A 25,895-nucleotide genomic window follows, 5' to 3' on the forward strand; every position below is an offset into this window, starting at 1 on the left:
TGCTGAGTAGATAAAACCTACTATAGACAATTTGTTGAAGCTTTTCAGTCACATCCTATACTCCAGTTAACTTCTTCATGAAGTGCCTGATGATTCCTTCTGCTGAGCCAGCAGCTGCTAGCCTGGGAAACAACCTTGAAAACTCACAACTGAAATAACCCTCTCTCATTGGTGGATTTTTGTCTCATTCTCTTTTTTTCCTTAGTGGGTTCAGCGTATCAACAGATAACAGAGTCCATATATTCAAACCTGTGTCTGTGCAAGCAATGTGGTAAGAGGACTTTTAATATCTCTATGAAAGTTTTTAATGTTATTGGAACAATATTTTGTGAGTAGTCGTGTTTGAAATGGGACAATTCTCTGTGAAAATGCTGATCTGTTTGTGTGTCTAGAACCTTGTGTGATCTGTTCGTGTGGCCATCATAGCTAAAGATGACTGAGAAGTACAGTTTTCATACTGTCACAATTGAAGGCCTCGAGCAGTGGTGAACAAGTCAAATTCAGAGGTGTTCTTAGACTCTAGAAGATACTTAATGGGTCAGAAAGCCAGTTGGAACAGAGTTTTATAGGGACACGTTGACTGAGTTAGCTGCCTAGAGCCAAGTCTAGAATATCACACTGCTACTGTGCATTAGCTTTCGGTTTCTTAAGGTAATGGGGGATAGCGTTGATGGAGTTATGTGTAGATAGATGAGTTTCCATTTAAATTGCTGGTGGCTCTTTGCCAGACGGTTTGCATAATAAATAAAGCTTAGAAAAAACACTGCAGTTGTTAATCACCATCAGCTGGTGTACTGACACTTTGGGGATACTTACGGTATATGTCAGGCATTGTGCCGAGCTTTTTCCATGGATTACACCTGATCATTACATCAGCTCCCCAAAATAGTATTATTAGCTGCTTATGATGAGAAAACTGAGGTTTTAGAGACGTTACATAGCTGGTCTTAGAGTATCGCTTATATGTAAAGAGTAGACCCTTCTTCTCCTGTGCTACATTATCTGGAAAAATGATCGAAGGTAACCAGGGAATGGTGTGACCCTAAGATTCACAGTCTGTCCCCCAGTCAGGGATTTGAATTTTAGTTCCTCCTTCAGTTGCCTGTTCTCTAGTGGAAGTCCCCGTGAGGAACAGCACGGACAGAACGCAAGCCAAATAAGAAATAAAGGAGCCTGAAAAAGACTCCAGGGAGATCAGTTACCCCTGAATAACAGGATTGATAGGCCTGGGGTGGGTGGGGTCCTAAAACAGAGTCAGCTGAACAATTAACAGTCTTATCGTTTCATGCAGTAATTGAGGTAGGACAGAGTTTCAGGTCATGTGTTTAGGCCAGATTTTTAGATTTAGGGCATATTTCACAGATAAATTTCTCATGGAAAACTTATGACCGCCTTTGACTAAGGCTCGGTTAAAGGTAACTGACCTGTCTGTTCCCAGGTACCAAGTAAAACCAAACAGAGTAAGTCCTGTAATTGGCAGTGTTTTCAGTTGTTTTGGGGAGGAGTACAAAGCAGTCGTAATTCTTAAGACAGTGAAAATTCAGTAATAACCTTAGTTCAAGCTTTGAAGGTCTAAAGTAGACAGACTAGTCCTAGCTCTGTTCGCTTATTGCAGAATAAACTGCTTGTGGTATATACTACACAGGGAGTAGTGAACGGAAAGTCAGCAAAAAAAAAAAAAAAAAAAATAGGTGATGTACAGATCAAAGCAGCATTTAGAACAGGTGTTTCCTTCACAGGAAGGTGCAGCTTCCCACTACTGTATGCAGCTGAAGCGTCTGAGGTGGCTAAGCCTTGAGTGTATTTTAGGGCGCTTGTGGCATGTGCTTTTGAAGCACGTGTTTCCCAGATGAAGTAAACATGCATTGAATATCCTCTACAGTGAATATTCTAAGCTGGCCCTTACCTTCGAAACTGTATAAGAAGGCCGAGAATTCTCTGAGAATTTGACTTAATTCTCTGAGAGTCTGGTTTACTTTGAGTAATTTAGAAAGCATTTTGAAAGATTCTGCAACTTTATTTTTAAGGAAAAGCCTATTTCCCTGATAAAAATGGACTGGCATGTTTATCCCTTATGGAATTGGTCATGGTATTATTTTTTTACATTATACGACATTGACAAGGACGCATGGAACAGACATTATAAACTATTGGTGGGAGAATAAGCTGGAACAACCTTTCTGGAGAATGATTTGCCAATCAATATTATCATTTTGCATGCCCTTTGACCTAGTAATTCTATTTCTCAGAATTTATCCTAAGGTAATAATCATGGGTGTGTGCAGAAATTTTAATTATGAGAATATTTGTCAATGTTCTAATAGCAAAAAATAGAAAACAATTTATCTGAAAAATAGGAATCCATCAAATTATGATATATTCATGTTACTAAATATGCAGCCGTTAAAAATTACCTAGTTGAAGAATGACAAGGCATTGATTGACATGGAAAGATGTTGATGACCAAGTGTAAAGTAAAAGTACAAGTTAAAATGGTATGCAGAATATGGTCATATCTTTATTACAGACCTATCCATAGACAAAAAGACTGAAAAGATCTGTGCTCAAACCTTAACAGTGGTTATTTCTGGGTGGTTGGATTAGAGTATATTTCTGCCTTTTACAGGCTATTTCTGCCTTTGACCTGAGGTCCCTAAATTTTCTAACGTGAGTGTGGATCACTTTTGTTATAGGAGAAAAAATAAATAAAAAGGCATTTTTTTAGAAAAATATGTAAATGGATTGGCCACAAAAATCTCGCATACTGTTCTTTTCCCTTAAGAGAGACATTAGTTTATAACTAATAAGACATTTCGTTCAACAAATACTAAGTGCTCCAGCTATGAATGAGGCATTCTGTTAGGCTCTTGAGATACATCAGTAAACAAAACCAAGAAAGATCCCTGCTCTTTGTGTAACTAACTTGCTAACATTTCTGGCTTTAGCTGTTCCCAAGTATATAACCAGAAAGGTAGTACTTTTCAGTTTTGTGTACTCTTGGGTTCCTGAGTTCAGAGTCAGAGATTTAATTAGCCTCAGTATAACCAGAGCTGTTCTTAGAAAGTAACTCAAGTGTATGAATAAATGGTTTAAAGAAACTGGGAGACTAAGGCAGCAAGAATGATAAGTGACATTAAATCAGTATTTCCTGGACATTAAAGGACATGTCCTCAGGTCTTAGGGACATCTATCTATGTGATCTTTGTGGAGGCTGTAGGAATTGTAGGGAATGTATGCTGTAACATGATTCTGTGCCAAGGGAAACATCTTTATATAGTAAATGGTTGAGATCTTTTGTTCTCTAGTGATACAGCATAGTCAGAGCATGGTTCCAACTCTAGAGTCATGAGTTCTGTAGGTACCCCAACCTTTTTTTCACCGGTGAGTTGTCAGTTCCCCTGCTTCCCTCTACCCCCACCTTAGTAGTGCATCATACCTTTCAGCAAGGAATGTCTAGTCGATTGCTATGAATAGATAATACAGTATAATCAGAATCAGAGAATCTTGAATTCCAGGGAGTAGGCTCTCTAGAGGCCAAATTCTATACGATTTTTTAAAATCTTTTTTTTTATTAGTTTCGGGTGTATAAAGCAATGTAATAGACATTTACACGCCTCACAATGATAACCACCACCCCCAATAATCTACTACCCCTCTAACATCGTATATAGCTGTTACAATTCCATTGACTCTATTCCTATGCTGCACTCCACATCCTGTGAGTGTGTGTGTGTGTGTGTGTGTGTGTGTGTGTGTGTGTGTATTAGAGTTGACATTCGATACTATTCTACTTCAGCTTCAGGTGTATAGCACAGTGGTCAGGCATCTACACAGTCTGTGAAGTGATCTCCCTGATCAAATTCTACAGGATGTAAAAATTGGAAGAGTTTGGGGTCTACATGGATTGTTGGCCTTTTCGTACCCCCCCATAGTTCTGCAGTGCTCATTTCCCAGCATATCTTTCAGGTCTGCACTACAGAGTTTACACAAAGCTTGTGAAGTGGCCAGAATGCATAACTACTACCCAGGCAGCCTGTTTCTCACCTGGGTGAGTTACTACGAGAGCCACATCAACTCAGATCAGTCGTCAGTCAACGAATGGAACGCCATGCAGGATGTGCAGTCCCACCGGCCTGACTCGCCCGCTCTCTTCACCGACATGTAAGTCAGTTTGCTGAGGCTCATGGAAGGCTTCTCTATTGTGTCCTAGAATGTCGTCAGCCACATGTTCCTCCCTAATCTCTCCTTTTGGGGAATTCATCTTACCCGGCAATATTAGCCATTGTCTACACTGCACAACAACCACACAAAGAACCCTATTCTTTCTGTTATCTGCGAAAGCCTCAGGAGTTTCACTCCTGGGCACAATGGCGTCTCCAGAGTTAAGAACTGCAATACCGTAAAATCTCACTGATTCAGATTCCACTAATTTGAAATTTGAGTTTAAAGGAGTTGGGCTGAAGTCATCCTTTGCATTATCTGTTAAAAAAAAAAACATTTGGTAAGCAAGTTAATGACAAATTGAAGCTTTTAGAGGAATGTTTCCAATACTTAAGAAAAGAAGATGTTTCCTGTCAACTTATAAGAATGCCTAGGTTGTCACACTAATTTTAAACTGATTTCTGTTAAAATTTGTGTAAAAGTATTTTATAATTTGCATGTCTTACTCAGCCCCCCTTTGCTTTGTTAAGTCTTTCTCAGTAAGATTTTATTAAATCCCCCTGGTGTACTGTGAGTTGGATAAGGCCTACGGTGGAGCTGATGTTTGTTTCCTTTTTAGGTTTATGTGTTGAAACTTAAGTGACTATTTTAGAAATTTTTTCACGCTTAGTTCCTGCTTTGGAAATTAAAATCAGGATGTTTGTTTTGCTCTGAATTCATCTTTCTGCACTTCCAAGGTATTCTACAGCTGGGAAAGAAGAGTAGCTCCTTACTGTCTGTACAAACCTTCACCTGCAGATTCCTAAAGTGATAACAGTTTCAAAACAGTTCATGATTTTTTTTGTAAAGTCTTAATTTAGATAATATTGTAATAAATGATTTTTACTAGAAAAGGTGAAATTTCCAAGAATTGTGTGAACAGGACAGCCAGAAAAGTAGTGGAAGCTGTTTCACATAAGGTATTATTGGTACTAGGACCTCATTTTCAATAGTAGCCCTAGTCCTTTCAAGACCCCACAGTAACAAAAAAGATAAAGATAAATTTGGCTTTCAGAATCTTGGGAAATGTTACTATTTTCCTGCTTTACAGCTGGTTGTTGGGTATCAAAAATGGACATTCTGAACCAGGCTTATGTGACAGAGAGAAAACCCGTCTTGTTTTTCATGGGAAAAATGGGAAATTACAGTGCACACCAAAAAAAAGAAAATGAAATTGCCTATAATTCCTCTATACCCCTAAGCAAAAGAAATAATGTAAAATGCAGTCCCTGGCACATGGTAGAGGCTCATTAAATGTTAGTCCTTAGTATGTACAATATAAGCCTAATTTTAAGATAATTTAATAAACAAATGTTTATCTTTTCATAGAAAAAAAAGCTGTCAATCAGAGAGTATTAATCATTGTCTCTGATAGAGGGATTTTCAGTGATTTTTATTTTCTTATGTTTTTATGTATTTTCCAAATTTTGCGCCAGTGAAATCGAGGGAAAAAATGTATTTGTATTGTAATGCTTTTTCCATTCCCTCCTCTGCCCTAAGTTGACTAGAAAAGCCTTTAAAAATATGCTGAGAGCACAGGGAGAATGTGTGCCAAAATGGACTTAAGTTCTCTACTGTGAAAAAAGTTTTGTGTTTTAAAATCCAAGGAAGGTGAAGAAGGAAACATATGTGAATGGTGCCTCCAGTTTATGTCAAATGCTATGCCAGGCACTTCATACAGGGTATCTCATTTAATCCTCATAAGAACCTCATGAAGCAGATATGTATTTTATATAAAATGAGGTTGGGGTCCTCATTTTATATAAAAAGAGAAAGGCTCAGAGAAGGGAAAGAATTTGTTCAGAATCTCACCACTAGTAAGTAGCAGGGCTGGGATTAAAACCCAGGTGTATCTGCTCTCAAACCACTCTCCTCAAACAAGTGTGAAGTGTTGGGATAAAAATTGCTAAACTAGAGAATCAAAACCATGCACACAGGTGCTAAAATTTATTTTTACCAGTTGTTTTTTTTTAAGTTTCAGGTGTACAGAACAATGTAATAGTTAGACACTTATCATCCAGTATTTCTTTTGAATAGAAGACTGAAGTGCATAACTTTCTACCATTAGCTATGTCTAGGCAAAATGGTGGGGAGCATGATTAAAAATTTTAATCCTAGTCAAAACAGGGATTGGCTGATTAACAGGGAAATGGCACCGATATTAGCTTGTCTTCCACAGGGTTCATGAGAAACTTAAGAACCCAAGTGGTAGGGAGCCCCAAGGTTGTGGGGTCAGAGCATCCATCTTTGGAGATTACCAAAGCTATTTTTGCCGCCAGTGATAAGGCTGTAGGCAGCAAGGGCAGGCAGGATGCCTGAAGGCTTAGTCCATTTCCATCTCCAAATAAGGAGGTACAGAACAGATACCTTTCTTGAGTAGGTAGGAGGGAAAGATGAGACCGAAAGTGCTTTCTGTCAGCCTCACTCAAATTCTGCATAATATGAAATAATGCTTTTAGAGAGAAGCATCCAGTTACATTGAACCAATACCTGTAGAGTAATTGGAGAATCAGCTTCCTAGTTTGATTTCATATTAAAGTTCCAAGGGTAATTTTATTTTTAAAAGAGTCAGAAGACTAAGAGAAGCAACATAATCCTGCAGGTAGAGTGTTAGGCTGGGCTGAGAGCTCTGGTTCTCCTGCCAGTGTATGTGATCGTCGGCCTGTCGTTTAACCTTTCCGCTATTTATTTCCTTTATCTGTAAAATGAGGGTAACAATTTCACAGAGATAATGTGAGAGCTTTTATGACAAGGAAAGCATTTTGGATGGAAGTACTCCAGGTAGTTAATCCTTGAAACCCATTTTGGAAGCGAATTTGCCTCATTGAAGAAGGCAGAAATCACTCTTCCCTCTTTCCCATTTTGTGGAACCATAGCAATGAACGATGATCATTAGGTGGCATTTTAAGGTACAGAAGTCCCAGTTCCATAGTGGGTCACACAGTTCAGCACGTGGTACTTGGGTAAATATGGGAAAATAGGGATTGTGGTCCTCCGGTAAAGTATTACACTCAGTATAGCCTATTTGTCTTTACTCCTTCATGGATCTATGTATGTGAATATATTTAAGGGCTTTTAGCCATGTACAACCTCTCAAGTAATAATTTCTACATGGTTACATTCTATACACTCCGAAAAGAAACTTTATAAACTATCGATTTCTTTTGACCATGGCTCCAGAATATAAATTTGAGGTAATAGATGCAAGACCTGCCAATTTGGAAACATAATTAAATGGTATATTCATTAACTTAGTCAAATTCCTGCCTAAGAAAAATCACCATTTCTCTCTTCTCAGACCAACTGAACGTGAGCGAACAGAAAGACTAATTAAAACCAAATTAAGGGAGATTATGATGCAGAAGGATTTGGAGAATATCACATCAAAAGAGGTAAGAGACTACAAGTCCTCATTGTTCCAAGGCTCGGAGTGGGCTAGGTGTGGGGCTGAAAACTGTGAGTGATTGAAAGTACAGAGGGACTTTACAGAGATTAGTGTAATACGTCATCTTTGTTTCAGATACGAACTGAGTTGGAAATGCAAATGGTATGCAACTTGCGAGAATTCAAGGAATTTATAGATAATGAAATGATAGTGATCCTTGGGCAGATGGATAGCCCTACGCAGATATTTGAGCACGTGTTCTTGGTAAGTTTGGGGGCCGCTTTACGTGGTATGCCAAAGCTAGTCCATACCAACTCATGGCGGGGGCGGAACAACTGCTGAATTTTATTATATTTAAGTAAAATGTAGCTTACATTAAAAACAAAGCTAAGAAATAATTAAACCTCATCACTTTCTATTTACTTTACTATTATCTGTGCTTTTAAGGTTATTTATGTCTGTTGTATGGTGGAAATGTTACATGTAATGGTGTGCTTCTCATCTCCTCCCACTTCCTCATTCAGTGACGTCAAGCTGGTGGATTACAATTAATTATGGTGGGAAAATTCACACCAAGGAAATTGGCAAATGCTACAAATCAGGCCTTTTTTCCCCATGGTTTATTAAATATCTCATCTGTTCTCCATAATAGTCAAAGTCAAAAACAGCAGTCCGCAGTAGTTTTCTATAGTGTGTCAAAGCAGGATGATCCTTTACGGTCACTCTTTCAATCTGCCAAGTGTGTCTAAGGTCTGAAAGATCTGAGCAGAGCAAGTGGGAACTACTTACAACTGAGAGGCTATTGAACTTGTAAGCATTTGGAACCTTGCAGCTACATTTTTAGTCCCCTGAATACTTTGGTGATTACCAAAAATTCAGTGACTTAAAATTGTTCTTTATGGTTCCTGAACATTCAGTGACCTGCAATTAGCCCAAGGAGACCTCTCTGACAGATGAATTAGGAAAGTTTCTAAAATCCTAAGATACGTTTTCCTCCCAAATGTTAAAGAGTTCTAGTTTTCATCGGTACACAGTAGTGGGAACAAGGTTAACAAGGATAATTAAACTTGGGGGTGGGGGTGTCAAAACCTTGTTTTTGTTCCCACTTCCCACACACTTTAACCAAAAATGCTAGCAGGGAACTAAATTCAATTGGTTTGAATTTCACTTCCTTTCTCTGGTGAGTACATTTGTGAACCATGAAATGATTAGAAGCTGGGAAACAGGAGAGAAAAGGAATAAATGCACAGGAACTGACAAAACTGGATCATCTCACCCTGAATATTCAAGAGTTTATTTCACCAAGCAGTCAGACTTTGTGCCATTGAAGGCTTGTGCCCTGAATTAATTTGTTGACACTCTATGTGTGCTTGTGGAGTGATTCATAGTGGTATATAGCTATGAAATTACTCATGAAAAACTGAGCTGGGAGGGGAATTTCTTTTCCATTACTTTAACTTGACTAATGTGTGTTGCCATTTCTGGATGGAAATCATACTACGGAGCTGTTGTTGACCTTTCCATTTGTAGACACCTGGCTTTGATGTCTTTCGTGTGTACTTCCATAAGGATTCGAGTATTCCCCACTCTTGTATTGTTGGAAAGAATTTTTGTGTTATTTATAGACAACTTATGAGTCACTCATTCAGATGAGCCCTGTCCCCAACTGTCTCCATGGATCACGACATTTTTATGAAGGGCCTGTAGCCACGAATAGCTCACGTTAGAAAGTGACCAAAGCCATAAACTTGGAAGTCACTTTTCCATTCAGCTTGGATTTTAATACCGAAAAGGATGTATACATGATGAATATCAAATACAGTCTATATCTGACTGGTCAACCTTTTTTTGTTTGTTTGTTTTAAGGAGGGCACAGGTCACAGTGGCCCATGCGGGGATTGAACTGGCAACCTTGGTGTTAATTAGCACCACACTCTAACCAACTGAGCTAACCGGCCACCAACCTTTTTAATTTCAGTCATACTTCCCTATGTCTCCAATGCCACCCCCTCAAGAACTATCTTCTACTTACCCCCTCCTCAAATGGTATATTTTAGGACATATAAACACTTTTTAGTATTACTCTAAGCAGAAAGAACAAGCCAGTTCTCCCCAAATTGCAGTCTCTAACCAACTACAAATGTATTTGAGTATTTGTACCAATAAATTTATCCTATTATTTCATGATTATTGACATATCCTTATGTCTTTGGGTCTTTTTCTTGTTACAAAAATAATTCATGTTCATTGTAGAAAACTTAGAAATTTTTAGGAGACAGTAAATAACATTTTATCGCCACCAATAGAAGTAAGCACTGTTATCTTTCATTATCTAATACTGGCTTCCCGTCTTTAATTTTTTAATATGTATCTATGTACATATTTTTGAAAAAAGAAAAATGTATTCCCCTTCAGATATAATTCTGTTTTCAAGAGAATGGACCTGTTCTTCCCACTGTGACTATTTTTCTTATTTGGGAAAAAAACTTTCAAACTGGAGAATCCTGAAATTTAAGTCTTATCCAACAAAATAAGTGCATGAGCAGGTTGTGTAAACTTATTGTACTAATTCCTTGATGGCTTCCTCCCCTTGTTTGCATCACCATATCCTGTGTCCAACCCGCTATCTCTTCTCCAGTGAGTCTGTGCTCTGCGGGCTTTCCCAGCAATTGACACGGAAAAAGAGGTCTTATCCAAGCTGCGTGTGGTGGTGTTAATTTTCTGCAAAGTCATCTCATCTTGTGCATTGCTGCCATGCCTGGAGCACAAGTAGATTGTGTGAAGGGAGGCAGCAGGATTTCTCCCCTCCCTTTAGAAGAATGCTCAGCTCTGCAGTGCGCTGCACAGAGGTTTATTTGGAAAGGTGTCCAGCTGGTACAAAGAAAAGTGTAGAGCATAGTTCAGAGAAAATCTGCAGCAAGAAGAGAGGATTCATTGGTTGGAAGCCAGGGTATTTCCAGAAAAAGAAGTTCCCCCACACCCCTAAGAGTGTACTGTTTCTCTGGGCTGGACGCCTCTGCCCAACTGAATCTCTGTATCAACAGCTCTCCTGGAGGCTGTCCGATTTGGCTGAGAAAAAGCTAGATGTGAACAGAGACCCTTTGCACACAGGCAGGCCGCTTTCTTAAACAAGGGAAGCACAGGAAGCATTAGACACACAACCAACCAATTTGTTCATGGAAAAAACCTAGTCCGAATTTTTACTGCCGAGCATTATCTCTTTCAAGATTTGACATTACAAATCCTTTTAGAATAGTGCTTATTTTTTCAAATGAAAATTAAGCCTCAGGTTGGTAGTTATTTGTAGAGTAGGGACAGAGAAATGGAGGATCTGTGAATAGATGAGACCGTAATCACATGGGCTATTTTCATCATCGTCATGATTGTTGTGCCTCCGCTGGAGAGGTGTAGCATAAAGTTAATAGAGAGCTTGTGCCTTGTTGTCATGGTGACGTGACTCAGTGCGTGGAGGCCGTAGGTGTGGTGTGATGAGGACGACATGGGCAGGGACACCAGTCCTCGGAGATTATGTCAAGTTGTATTGATCTTAACAGAACCCTTAGTATACTCCTCATTTGCCATAAATGTGTTCTCCTATTTTGCTTGGAACATTTGAAAAGAAATCAGTCACTTGGGTCTTTGGGCCAGGGTGCAGTATGGGGAAACCACAGTGAAAGGTGTAAATAAACTTAACTTAAAAATATATTATGGTCCCAAGATCTCATTTTACATTTCAGGAAAATTAGGACTGCTTTGCATAATGACATAGGACATAGTAAAAACCTCAATGAAATTGTGTCATTGTAAGCCTAAGAAGCATAGAGGGGAAAATATATATATAGATATTGAGTCTGTGAAAGACCCCCGGGACTAATATGAATGGCATGTGTGTTGAGGGCAGAAAAGTAATTACACCACTTGGACTCCAGTTCTTTTTTTCTGGTTGAAGTGGAAGCATCCCCGACCACAGCCCAGCTCACGATTGGACTTCCCTGAGTCAGTGGCCAGTGCTTGTAATTTATTTTGTTTCTGGCTGTGTATCATTTCAGACTTGTCAGTTTGAATCTTCTGTGGACAAGTAGGACTTTTCCCACCACATCAGGGTTCTTTCCATGCACCTGGACAGTTCCTCAGAGGATTTAGATTTCTAAAATTAAGAAGTTAGGCGGTCCCATGTCCCTGATTCCAGGTTAGGCACTCAACCCTTTATTGCTCGGCTTCTGTCTCCTTGAAGTCCTTTGTAGTTGTCTTTCTTTGGTGTGGGAGCTAGTTTTCTAAGGTTGAGCACAGAGCCTTCAGAACCTTCCATATTTAGAAAATATGAAAGTAAGTCAGCTGAGAAAAGGTCAGTTGTCCATCACTTGCTGGGACTTCAGCACAGGATCCTTGCGATCTCCCAGTTCGCTGACCAAATTACAGATCACTTGTAATATGGTGACAGTGCTTGCATAACACCTAACAATTTTTAAAGTGCTTTATTATCTCATTCGATCATTCATTCATTCAACAAACATTTATTGATCCTCTTTATTTCGCCAGGCATGAAGCTAGGTATTTGTGGCATGTAATGTAATTCCATAAGGAGGGAGTGATGAACCATATCAGATGGATACTCATGAAAGGCCAATGGATTAGACAATTAGACAAGGGGACCCGTGGATTAGACAATTAGAAGAGGTCATTAGTAACCCTAGCAAGAGTGATGAGGGCAGAAGCCCCAGTGCTGTGGGCTGAGACACATGGGAAGTGAGGAACCCGAGAAAGTGAATATTAGGTTACATTCCTGTGGATCTTGGCTCTGAAGGGGAGGGTGAAAGGACAGTGTCTGGAGGAGGATTCAGAAGAAGAGAGGGTTTTTACATATGGGTTTTTGTCCCTTTACTAGGGATGTGTAGCATCAAGTTAATAGAGCTCTTGTTACAGAGAGAGTTGCATGTGGGAGAAACGGGGTTTGTTTGTTGGCTTATAAACAGCAGAAATTTATTTCTCACAGTTCTGGAGGCTGAAAGTCTGAGATCAGGGTACCTGCATGGTCGAGTGAGGGCCCTCTTCCGGGTTGCAGGCTTCTCTTTGTATTCTCACATGGCGAAAGGAATTGGGAGAACTTTATATCTGTAATTTGAGGGGGAGGTACCCAGTAGATATATAGGACTAAGATGGAAGGAGTGTTCCATTTTATAGATAAGGAAAGTGAAGACAGTTAAGCAGTTTGCCCAGTGCCTCACCGTGGGAAGGGGAGTTGGGGTTTGAACCTGAGTCTGCTAATGCGAAATTCCATTTAACGTATAATTCTGAAATAGGTAAAAAGCTTATGTTTAAATGTTTGCCTTGTCAAACAGGTAGCTCAGAGATAGAAAATGGACCTGAAACATTGAAAAATTGCTCACTTTTAAGTGAAAATGCAAATTGAAATTACACTGAGATAACATTTCACACCTATCAGATTGGCAAGATTTCAAAAGCTTAAACACATTTTGTTGGCAAGGCTGTGGGGGGAAATAACAATCTCATACATGGCCAGTGAGAATGCAGAATTGTTTCAAACTCTGTGGAGGGGGACTTAGCAATGTCTAACAAAACTAAGCGTTTGTCCTCGACCCAGAAATCTTGCTTCCACAAATATGAAACATCATTCATAGGAGACTTGTTGAATAAACTATTGTCACTACGCAATGAAGTACTATGCAAATATAAGAAAGAATAAGGAAGATCTCTCTGAACTGTAATATAGAGTGGCTTACATATTTTCAAGTGAAGAGTAAAAAAAAGTATATGTGGTACACATACTATTTTTGTATAAGTAAGACGTGGTAATGAGTATATATATTTGCTTATATTTTTTTCAAAATAGAACAGAGGTAGAATAAGCCAGAAACTAATGAACATGGTAACTCATGGGGATTGAAGAAATAGGGGTGGGAGTAAGACTTCAAGTTTACTTCTAAATAAACTTGATGTTCAGCTATGTAAAAGTTTAGCATATTCAAAAACTCAAATAAAAATGAAAGGGGAAAGCACACCCTAAAATTGAGTATAAACAGGATCAATGAACCCAAATGTGTATCAAATTGATAACCTCACAGAAATCAATTCTAATAGCTTTTATGCATAATTCTTTGTACCCCCTTAGTGGGGTACACTAAGGATAAAAGGAACTGCAAAGAAAATTTGAACTTAACAGGTTTGTTATTGGTTGTAGTATTGGTGTAATACTGTTGAAAGTATTTTGTAAATAGAGCAAATGAGTTGTTGGGAACCAAGGTTCTCACTGTGAAATAGGGAGATATATGTGATGGGGGAGTGGCAAGAAAGAGAGGAAGACCTTGCAATGTTGAATTTGAATAGGAGGTACCAGTATAAACTCAATATTTTTTGGAACTATTTCCTAGATCTGTCCACTGAAAAGTCTTAGAAGCAGTGACACCCAGTAGTTATGAGCATACTTAATGCCCAGATCGTGATTAGAAAATACCATTCTTCCCCAAAAGAAGCCAGGACTCCTTGGGGAAATTGGGGATTTCACTCACAAAGTGAATCGGGAATGATTTTTTTGTACCAGAAAGTAAGGAATTATTAAAGACTAATGGGGTCATATCGAAAGGCTCCTGCTTGAAGAGATTCCCACAGGCCAAATTCAGGACAATTTGAGTGTCCAAAAAATATACAGAGGTGATGGTAATGGATTACAACATACTAAATACAAAAAGAAGTCCATAATGACACTCAAAGGTTGGAAAGATTGATTAGATGAAGCTCTGTTTTACAGAAAAAGGCCAGCTAACCATGCAGAAGGAATGATGGAATTAGAAAATCATTTTGTAAACTCCCGTAAAATAATTGATTTGGACAAGATCAGCAATTAATCTTGAAGCCATAGGGTAAGAAATTATTGTAAAACGGTGTTCATATGGCTTCAAAGATTACTAATGCCTAAAGATTGTAGTTATTTGTAAAGGAACCTTTACGACAGAAGAATATGGCAGATACAATGGTACCTACCAAGAATTCAAAGTCTGCGTGACCATTAATGGGAGTAACTGACGTTATGTACCTCATGATTTGATGCAGTAGGAAGTATATATCACCCTTGTAATATTCTTGCCAAGAATGTTGGAACTGAATCTAGTCATCAGAAAGCACTCAGACAAATTCAGATTGTAGGGAGTTCTAAGATTACAGACCTATAGTCTATAAAATGTCAATATCATGAAAGACAAAAATGAAGGCAAGGATAGACCATTCTAGATTAAAGGAGGTAGAGACATAGCAACTACATGTGAAGTATGATCCTTGAGGGAGTGCGTATGAAGTACATTTGGAGAACAATTTTTGAAAATCATATATGGATGATGTATTAGATTGTTATTTTATTGGTGTTATCTTTCTTGGATGTAAAAATGGGATAATGTAGGAGAATTTTTTGTTCTTAAACGATACATGATCAAAGTATGATACTCAAATTGCTTTCAGATGGGTCAGGGAATAAAGTGGATATATATTGAAAGAGAAAGGGAAGAGGGGAGGGAAAGCAAATGTATCAAAGTATTAAAAACTGATGTATCTTCCTGATAATCTATAGAACCTCCTTTTAAATTTTGCATATCATGTTTCCCTCATTAGTTTGACAGAAGCTGCTATTTCACTCTCTCACCCTCCACACGCGTGTGCAGTCACGCACATGCACACTACCCCTGCCCCCAACTCCTTACATGCAGCATAATGCACTACAAAGAATGTGGGCTTTAGAGTGAAATCTAGGTTTAATTCATTATAATTCCACTTTGCTCATTCAACAAATGTTTATTGAATACCTGCCAGGTGCCAGGCAGTATACAGGGGTTTTCGCAGGGAACAAAAGAAGCTTAAATTATAGTGGAGGAGAGAGTTAGTAAATAAACATATAAAAAATATACCAGTAAAAATTGTGATACATGCTATTGAAAAAAATCAGAGTACCATAAACAAGAATAATAGACGATATTTAACTTAGATTGGAGGATGGTCAGAAACAACCTTTCCAGCAATGTGATCTTGAGCAAAAATTATTTGAATTCTTTCAGGATTGGTTTTCTTATCTATAAAAATGAAGATAACTTTATCATTTCTGAAAACTAAGTGTGATAATATAGAAAGTACCTGGCACATAGAGAGGAAACTCAGTAGATAATACTGGCCTTCTTTTTAGAAACGTGCTTCTTCTCTCACAGGATTCCTGTTCAACTATTTTATTTGGTTCATTTGCTGATACTCCGTAACCTTGTCTTTTTGGTTCCACAGGGCTCAGAATGGAATGCCTCGAACTTAGAGGATTTACAGAACCGAGGGTAAGCAAGCATCACTGCTTTATCTTCACCCTTTTCAGTCAAAGAGGTGTTAAGAGTAACTTTAAGCTTAAGAGTTACTTCCTGTTGATTCTAATCAGGTATAATCTCATAAAAACTAAAACCGCTGTTCTCCCACTGTTTCATCCTCCCCAGCAAGAAAGATCAACTATTTCAGTGGAAAGTCTTTCAGAATCACATATGCAAGCCTTTTCCTGCTGTTTAAAAAAACAAATGCGGTTATTGGTTCCCTTTTTTTTTTTTATGAGCAGTTTAAGGATTCATGGCACAATTGAGGGGAAGGCACAGAGATCTGCCAACCCCCCCCCCAAGAATAGCCTCCCCCATTATCAACATCTGCCCACATCATAATTACCCAAAGTTCATAACTCATAGTTCACTCTTGGTGTATACATTCCATGGCTTTGGCCAAATGTATAATGTATCCATCGTTATGGTATCACAGAGTATTTTCACTGCCCTGAAAGTCCTCTAGACTCCACCCATTTGTCCTTCCACCCCCAACCACGGCAACCACTGATCTTTTTACTGTTTCCATAATTTTGTCTTTGGTTCCTATTTTGATGTAAGCGTACACAGTTCTGCGTATGTTGGGTTCATAGCTGTTCACCATTTATTGAGCATCTTCTCTGGGCCAAGCACCGTGCTAGGTGCTAGGGATCCAAAGACAAATGAGACTCAGTCCCTGTCCTTTTATAGTAAAGTTCTTAAAGACTAAGTAAGTTATAAATATAAAATGAACAAGCTTCTGAATTGAGCAAGACCTACCTTGTATTAAGAAATGTGCTTCTGAGCAGCATGGTTATTGAGTTTTATTGTAGCCATTAGAGACCATACTGAACATTCAGCAAGCAAAAAGCATTCTTCCCTTTTTACTTCTTAGCTATTGCCTGAATTTTTCATTGAATTTGGCCTTAGGATGTCAGACCATTCCAAAAAGACAAGAGAAAGTCATGTCTGGAAATTGGCCTTGCTAACTCTTCATTGTGGATAGAAATCAGACCTACTGAGCCTCAGAGATAGTGATGGCTGCCTGGCTGGTTTGCTGGCTGCCTGTTTTCTCAGCTACAAGTCAGCCTTCTGGCTATCTTGAACATGATTAGACACGTACTCCCGACTTTTCTCCCAGAAGAAAGGTATCTCATAATTGCTAAAATCAACTTGGGAGCAGGATTGGAGCCAAATGATTATTTAAAAGTGTTCCAGGAGGGAAATCTGGTTACTTAATTTAAGATATGAAAATAAATAGAATTTGGAAAGTTTAACTTGATATGGATTAAGTCTAGCGTTCTTGAAAGCAGAGACTATATCTTAGTTTTGTGTAAAACACACATCTACCTAGCTCAGAACTTTATACCTAGTGGGTGCTCAGTAAAGCTGAAGGAATGATAGAAAAATCGACATCCTGACTTGCCGAAAACTGCCACCTAGCCTAGATACCGTGTTTAATATGAAATCTGAGATTTGCTAGAGCAGTGTTTGCCAGATGCATTGGTATCACATCACTCATACACACTCTTTGACTTTAGAATATGCTCTGGCATTTGACTTACAACTCCAGCTGGAGATGAGAACTATTCGTGTCATTTCCTATTTATAAGGCTAAATTATAAAACACAGATACATAATACAGTATGGTTGGATAGTCAGACATCTCCTTGTTTCTTAAATTTACTGGTTCTTAACCTTGTGTGGGTGAAGAATTACAGTTCAGAGATCTATACACAAAAACATGAATACTGACCCCTGTGTGTGATTTAAGGGATTTTCTAATGTGATTTTGACATTAAGGCCATTTTCAGCCAGCCTACTGACTTTAGACCCCAAGTGAAGTGCCACTGCATATAGAGATGGCCAAGAAGTTTGAAGGAGGCCAATTCCATTTGGTAGTGGCTGCCTAGGGAAGTGTGCTTGCCTTTTTTTCCTTGATAGTTTTATTGAGATATAATTCACATACTATACAGTTTACCCATTTAAAATGTACACTTCAGTGGTTTTTAATGTACTCACAGTTGTACAACAAACAATTTGAAACATTTTCAGCACATAAAAAGAAGGTCTGTACCCTTTAGCAGTCACCCACATTTCACTTCTTCCCTGTACGCCCTAGAAACTAACACACTTTTTGTCTCTATAGATTTGCCTCTTCTGGAAATTTCATTTAAATGGAATCATACAATATGTGCTTTTTTAAGAATGCTTTTTTTTCACTTAACATTATGTTTTCCAGGTTTATTAATGTAGATGTACTAATAGTACTTTGTTCCTTTTTTATTGCCAAATAATATTCCATAATACACCGTATTTTGTTTATCCATTCATCTGTTGATGGAAATTTAGGTGTTTCCACTTTTCGGCTATTAGTAATACTACTATAACCATTCATGTACAAGTTTTTGGTAGACTTATATTTTCCTTTGTCTTGGGTTTCTACCTAGGAGAGAAATTGCTGGGTCATATGGTAACTCTATGTTTAACCTTTTGGGGAACTGCTAAACTGTTTCCCACAGTTGCATGTGCTTATTTTTTAAATTAAAAAGAAAAAAAAAAATCCTTTCTAGTAATGGACTTTAATGCTAAGTTGAAACAGATGCAAATCATGTCCCAGAAAAATTTTAGTTTCTTAACCTTAACCAGAGAATTGGTTAGCAGTGGTGCTCCCTTTCTGTAGTCATTTCTCTGACTTCAGAGATTGGGTTTGTAGAACCCCACGTGTGGTTCTGAGAAGGAAGCAGCTTCTCAGAGAGAAATGAGTGAGTCTGTGTTGGGTTGTTGGAATAAACTCCAGTGATGTGTAAGTCCACAGTATTGAGAAAAGATCATCCATTTGGCAAATTAAACCCAAGCATTTACTAAGATTGCACAGTGAGAGAGAGAGCAGAAGATACAGAAACCCTTTTCTACAGGCCCCTAAGTATGGGAGAACTCTCAGACACATTTGCTGCCATAGCAGCCAGGAATGCAGCCTAGAGAGTTAAGAGTTTTAAATCCAACTTTCTTCTGACCCTCCCAGTCCTGGCCTCATTTACATTTCATGTAGTTTAGAGAGAGTAATAGAGCAAAATCTGACAATCGGGCATTTAGGAAGAGAGGAGGAAAATATTTCTTTTCTGGTTTGTCTTTTTTTTTCTTGAGGTACATGGTTTAATACAAATGATTTCCGAGGAATAAGTTATGTTGTCAGAAATTTTAGTTGTGTGAAGAGGAATTTTCAGATCATGGGCCTCAAGTTGATTCTTTGGATTAAAATATGAGACCTGTTTTCAAAAGACTATCAAAAATGAGACTGTGTAACTATACATAAACTAAAAGTGGCGTTTAGATGTTGAACTTGGTAGACAACTTTTCTCCTCATATCTCCCTGGTGTCCAGGAATGCTCAGGATCCTGTTACACAGTTTCTGTACTAAGTAAGTACAGCCTCTTAGTTGTTTACCTTTCTTCTGTCTATTTAATTTCAGCCTAGGGAGTGAACAAGTTTTAAATAAGAAAACGGTGCTAGAAATTGAATTTAGCCTTAGTAGAGCCCATATTCTCCGTTGGTTTCCTCACAGGGTGCGGTATATCTTGAATGTCACTCGAGAGATAGATAACTTCTTCCCAGGACTCTTTGAGTACCATAACATTCGGGTGTATGACGAAGAAGCAACGGACCTCCTGGCTTACTGGAATGACACGTACAAATTCATCTCTAAAGCAAAGTGAGTAACGGGTCCCGAACACGTATTCTTACCCCTCTTACTTGTGCACCACACGTGGCTGGGGCCTAAAGGCTGTAGATAACTTACTGATGGTACTCGAGGAAAAAGGAAATAAAGAACAAGAGAATCCTGAGATTTCTTTCTTGGTTTTTTTTCCTTAGAGGAGCAAAGATTTTTATTAAAACGAAAGTACAGCTCTCTTACAAGAGGGGGTTCCCGAAACTGTGAGGCCCCCGGAGATTTCCTAATCCTAGGGAAAAGATAACTAGTGGCTTAATACTTTTCTTTTAAGTAGATGAAGCCCCTGGAAGAAAATGACCTCATGTTGACTATTTCCACTGAGCGAAAAAGTTAAAGTAAATAAACATAAGTGGCAGCAAAAGAAATAGCAATGAGAAAAGAAATTCTGAATGAAATGCTTAATTTGCCAGTGGGTACGTTTGGAAGTTATATAACAGAAATTATTATTCCAGGTAGATGGAATACTGGGTCCTCCTCTCTGAAGACAAGAGATAAACGTAGCCGAGCTTTGGAAATCTTTTCTCTTTTTTTTTTACTTTATTTTTATGGTACTCTAAATAGTGAAATTTTTCTCTGACCTTTCTATTGATGTCTTCCTTAAATTAATTGGTCTCTTTTTAAAATTTAATTGGTCCTTTTAGTGAAGCTCTTTAATGGTATTATTTTAGTGTTGAGTATAATTAGTATTAATATGTCAGCACTGACTTTTTTCTTTTTAAGTCCCTGGGGATCACTTTGCCAATCCTCTCTGCCTTCAATAGAAGGAACCATAAATGAGCTCCCCCTTCTGATGGGACCACATTCAAATCATCCCTAGCAGATGAGAAACACTTCTGTTTTTAAAGTCCTCCTTCAAGAATGATCCCATACTTCTCTTAAGGACCGTCACGATCAGACAGTTCTTCCTCTAGTTACCCTGAATTCCCATACTCTAGCTTTGGTCTCATTCTCTCAGAAACAGCATTTTGTATTCTTGAAGCTTTTTATTAAATTATTCCCGATAATAAATACCACTCACAGAATGCTGACTATGTGCCAGGTACTTTACATGTATTCTCTCATGTGATATTTTCCAAAACCCGGAGAGGCATATATTGTCATCCTTCGATGTGGACAAACTGTAGAGATGAGTTCTGGAGAGATTAAGTCATAAGTGGTGAAGAACCACGATCACGTCCCATTTCAGAGTCCATCACGGATATAGGAATGGTCTTAAGGAAAGACGACTGGAAAAGACTAGGCAAGTTGTCAGGGGCCCAGCTAAAGAGACGAGAGTCCAAGGTGACGCCCCCAGGCCCAATGAACAGTAAGGCTGATTTCAGCAGGGCTGGGATTAGGGGAGGTACATGAGGTACCCAGATTACACGTAAGCAGACACTCACTCACGCTCAGGTCAGCACGTGAGAGTGACTGCCTCCTTAAATGGCACCCTGGGCAGCTCACGTGTTTCACTCTAAATCAGGGCCCTGAATTCCAGATTCTATATACAAATGGGTGGGTTTAGGATTCCTAGGGTGATGCCAGGCTTAATCTGGACAATCTAGCGTGGAGGGCGGGGGCATGTTGCAGGGTGGGTGTAAACCTGAAAGGTACTCATAAAATTGGGTTAGGTGAGAACTGACTTCAGATCCTTCATTACGTGAGTTAGAAGCCATCCACGGAAAAATCCCAATTCAAAATGATGGAATGTTTTCATGGGAGTGGATTTCATAATTGTATTTTCTTAGGATTGTCCAAGATTGAGCACTTTCCATGCCTGCAGGCATAGACCTGAAATTAAATGCATTAATGTTGTCAGAGCTTGATAGGGGCATATAGAGCCCGCGTCTGAACTCCACCTGGGTCACTGGGCATTGGCTTCCCAGCTGTAGGATAAATGAAAACCCTGTGGTGCCACAAACAAAACAAGTGTTTCCTAGTCATTTGGGATAATCTACGCACACAGAGACACACAAAACACCAACTTTACAACACCAAAGTGTAGCATCTAATTGACAGGTTGGAGGTTAATCTTACCTTCCTTTGAGACTGTTTCACTTGTTCCAGACCATTCTCTGCATTCCTGTAGCTTATCTGGCTCACTCTTTTTGGCACTTAAACTCATGCCTCCTTGCACTGGTACTTAACTCTTTCATGTGTTTCTGTCTCTGGCAAAAGGATAATAAGCTTTTGGAAGGAAGCTTGTCTATGGTGATACAGTGAGCGAGTGAATGAATAGATTTCCCGTTAGTCTGACATGTGGATTTTTTTTAACTTATTGTAATAGCCACGTGGGAAGAATTCCAGCCTATGTACACCACTGATATGAGTAACCATTTTTTGGTCCAGATTTTAAAATGTTCCTATTTACAGCTGACAGACCTAATTATCAGGTCCAGAAGTTTTTTCATACATTTATTAGAAGGCTTGTATTTAGAGGCTTATTCTGTGCCAGATTCTGGGTTATTAGCCAATTAGCACAGCTGAGTGATGTTCACACCCCAGGTAATATCCTCTGGCGTGTTAAGATTGAGGCATTTTGTTTTGTTTTTTAGTATCACTTTGTGGTAACCTTGTTTTCTTGTTCTTCCACCCCATTAAAAAAATTTGTTGCTCATCCCACCCTCCTCACTGAGAAAGCCACATGGTACGATACCTGGTCCCGTCCAGCTCTACAGCCGGTCCCTAGACACAGCACGGGTGGTGGTATTGTGAAAAGTAATATCCAGGGCTACATCTGAGGAAAGAGGAGGGTTGGTTTCATCTGGTGTGTGCTTTCCTCCAGGGACAGAACCCTTACTGGAACTTGAACTGGAATCAATTCAGAACATTTGGATAAATTAGATGAATCACTGCCACACCTGTAACTCAAGAGCGTGCCAGCCATGAATCGCGCCCTTGGGGCTATGAAAGGCCTGGCTCTAACCACACACAAAATGGGGTCCAGTCTCAAAAATGAAAATTCTCTCCTGACAATCTGTGACCAGCTGGATTGCATTTACCATTTTGATGTCTAATTGTCTGCTTCTCCCACTGAGTCCTACTCTCTAGGGAGAACTGTTACTTATCTGTACCTTGCAGTACTTTGTGCATTGTTTTACACATGGTAAATTGCCTGGTGAGCGTTTGCTGAATGAATTAAAGAGGCTTAATGTTAACATTGAATATTGTCTGAATTGCCTGCCCTCCCCACACATTCAATTCTAGATGGATACAAGTGCGGGAAGGTGGGCTGGATTGCATAGCAAAACAATAGAAGGGCAGGACAGGAGACCTGGAAACATTTAGAACCCAGCTTTTAAAGTCTACCCACTATTGTGTTGTGTGCTCCTTACCTCCAACTCCCAAACCAGGAAACACGGATCTAAGTGCCTTGTGCACTGCAAAATGGGAGTTAGTCGCTCAGCCTCTACTGTGATTGCCTACGCAATGAAGGAATACGGCTGGAATCTAGACCGAGCCTATGACTACGTGAAGGAAAGACGAACTGTGACCAAGCCCAACCCCAGCTTCATGAGACAACTGGAAGAGTACCAGGGGATCTTGCTGGCAAGGTGAGTCTTTAAGTGACTTTCTCCGCTGTTCCCTCGGGCAAGGTGAAATGTCCTTCTCTGCTGTTAGTTCTCAGCCTAACTTGGATGTGTCAGATGTTTTGCAAATTGAAATCTATCCAGTTTTTTTAAAAATTAAGTACAGCATTTAAAATTAGCATAGAAGATTAGGATTTAATCAAAACTAAAGACATTTAAACTAAAGGGTGGAAAATATTATTCCCTTATTTGGGTTCTCAACTAGATACAGATTTTAATAAACTCTTCTCAACATCTGCTAATGCCAGATGCAGCTGCCTTGTCAAAATGGATACTGATTACTCCCAAGGTAATTGTAGGCGTAGCTGAAATTCTTAGAAATTTTTTGGCCCATTTGTTTAAAAAAAAAAGAAAAGTACCTGCTGCTGCTTTGAACATTTTTTTTTTCAGTGCTTGGTTTCACTGAGCCCTCTCCAGTAATTTTGGTCATGTAACGAATCAGCAGAAGTGGGACACATACAACTCATTTGAGGTGTGAAATAGCTCTCATTTTCTTTTAAATCTTTTAATACAATTTTATAGATATGCTTTGTAAAAATGCAAAAAATTACAAAGGGAAAAAAATCTTTTATAAACTCAATACCCACAGAGAATGGTGGACGTTATCTTAACCTATTTCTCGAAGTCTTACTCTTATCACATATATTGACGGCTATTTTTTCATAAAAACTGCCCTTCAGCCTACCTCTTCACCCAGCATTAGGTCTTTTTTTGTTTTAACTGTAGCAGTGTTTATTGGGCACTTACACTGCACTTAACCATCACTGTTCCTTTTCCCCCCAACTTTATTGAGCTACAATTGACATATAGCATTGCGTAAGTTTAAGGTGTGCAGTGTGTTGATTTGATTTATATATTACAAACTGATCGCCATCATCGCATTAGGTAACACCTTCATCCCTTCACACATTTTTTGTGGTGAGAATATTTAACATCTACTCTTTTAGCAATATTCAAGTATATGATTCAGTATTATCTATAATTACCATGCTGTACAGTAGATCCCCAGAACTTGTTAATCTTATAACTGGAAGTGTGTACCTGTGACCAGTACCTCCCATTTTACCCAACCCCCGCCTCTGGTACCCAGCGCTCTACTCTCTGCTTCTGTGAATTCAGCTTTTTTAGAGTTCACGTATAAGTGACACCATACAGTGTTTGTCTGTCTCTGTCTACCCACGGCTAGGTCTTGAACACCTTCCTGTATCAATAAGAACTAGCTGTTTCAAACAATAGTTTGGTCATGGGTTATAAAATGATTAATTGCACTATTTATTACCCTTTTGGTGATAAAAGCCACCTTCAGCTGCTCTCAGGAAAAAGATTCAGGATTTAAGGATCAGTTTCCTTAGAGGCCACATAGTGGAGTTTTGTAGAGTGCTACAGTAGGTGTTGCTGTGTTTTTCTTGTAGGCAGGTTCTGGGTGGTTTTGTTAGGGTGAAGGCACAGCTGCCTAGAAGCAGTGGGGCTGGTGCCAGAGTTTGACTCCAGTGAGTCTCATGACTTGTTCTTGACTCTTGAATCTGGACTGTGCTTCCCCTGAACAAAATGTTACATAGCCTTCCAGCCTATCCAGGCAGAGGGACCACCCTCCCACCCCCGAAGTATTGTGAAAATGTGGCCACAGCATAGCATTATGGTTTCCACTAAGAAAACCCCTCCCGTTTACTCAGTACTTGGCATAATTTCATCCGAGCCATTCTCTTAAGAGGCTGGGAGGATACGCAAGTCTCCTTCACTTACGAAGAATTTATAGGTCTTTGGGGCCAAATTTTGATGACATTTTTAGATTAATCAGAAGGTAGGACACTGCAGTCATTTTTGGCACAAGAAAGAAGCATGTGAGGGTTGGATGAGACATAAATATTGTATATTCCCAGACACACACGACGGATGTTAGGCAGTGTCCTCACGTGACCCACTGAGAGGAAGGATACGATGTGTCCTGCCAATTTCAGTGTTTATTCTGGAATCCCAGGCTACTGCAAGCTGTTGGGTTGGGTTTTTTAGCATATGTGGTTTTTCTTAGATGTTAAAGGAATTTCAGAAAAATCTTAGATGAGAATAAGAAGAGCAGCATAAACCCACAAATCACCCTGCCTCTTTCCTTTCAGTTTCATCCTGCCTTACTGGGCTTGATTCATGGAGGGAGGGGCACGCCCTGGGGAATGAGAAAACCACAGAATTTGAGTCCGTAGGTCTGGTTTCCGTTCCTGGTTCACCCCTTGCTGGACCTCTGAGAAGTTACCGCACAGTTCTGATCCTCACCTGACCCCATTTATAAAATGAAAATCAAGAGACCTACCTCACAGAGTTGTTATAATTACAAATGTGTACAAATGTACATCACATACTGTTAAGGGTTGTGCAGATGTGATGCTCCCCATCTCCCTCCTCCAGAAAACACATACGCATGTGCCATTTCTTTCTTTCTGCTTCATACATGTATATGCCACTTATTTCCTCCTCCTTTCTCCAACCACTGCCTCCCGCCACCCACAGACACACCAACTCCATTAGAAACTGGACTCGGAAGTGGTCCTGGAATTTCCTGTATTGTGATGTCTCCTAGATTTGAAGAACTGGAATCCAGTACTGGGGGTATCACTTAGGCTGCTTTCAGCTGCAAGTAATAGAATACCTCTATCATTGGGATCGCAGCAATAAACTGCATACTC

The 25,895-nt window shown here is 39.2% G+C and overlaps 1 protein-coding gene across 4 annotated transcripts in view; it reads left to right on the top strand.

Annotated features, from left to right (window-relative positions):
- The window catches only part of SSH2 (slingshot protein phosphatase 2), a 232,578-nt gene that overhangs the window by 191,314 nt on the left and 15,369 nt on the right, over positions 1–25,895 (top strand). For all 4 annotated transcript variants that reach the window (XM_074320331.1, XM_019739497.2, XM_019739499.2 and 1 more), the window contains 7 exons: positions 206–271; positions 3,967–4,161; positions 7,499–7,592; positions 7,721–7,849; positions 15,863–15,909; positions 19,481–19,627; positions 22,981–23,181. In XM_074320331.1, the coding sequence (XP_074176432.1) occupies positions 206–271; positions 3,967–4,161; positions 7,499–7,592; positions 7,721–7,849; positions 15,863–15,909; positions 19,481–19,627; positions 22,981–23,181 (879 nt within the window). The remainder of the gene's footprint in view (positions 1–205; positions 272–3,966; positions 4,162–7,498; positions 7,593–7,720; positions 7,850–15,862; positions 15,910–19,480; positions 19,628–22,980; positions 23,182–25,895) is intronic.

The sequence above is a fragment of the Rhinolophus sinicus genome, linkage group LG15, assembly GCF_036562045.2.
Source record: "Rhinolophus sinicus isolate RSC01 linkage group LG15, ASM3656204v1, whole genome shotgun sequence".
Taxonomy (NCBI): domain Eukaryota; kingdom Metazoa; phylum Chordata; class Mammalia; order Chiroptera; family Rhinolophidae; genus Rhinolophus; species Rhinolophus sinicus.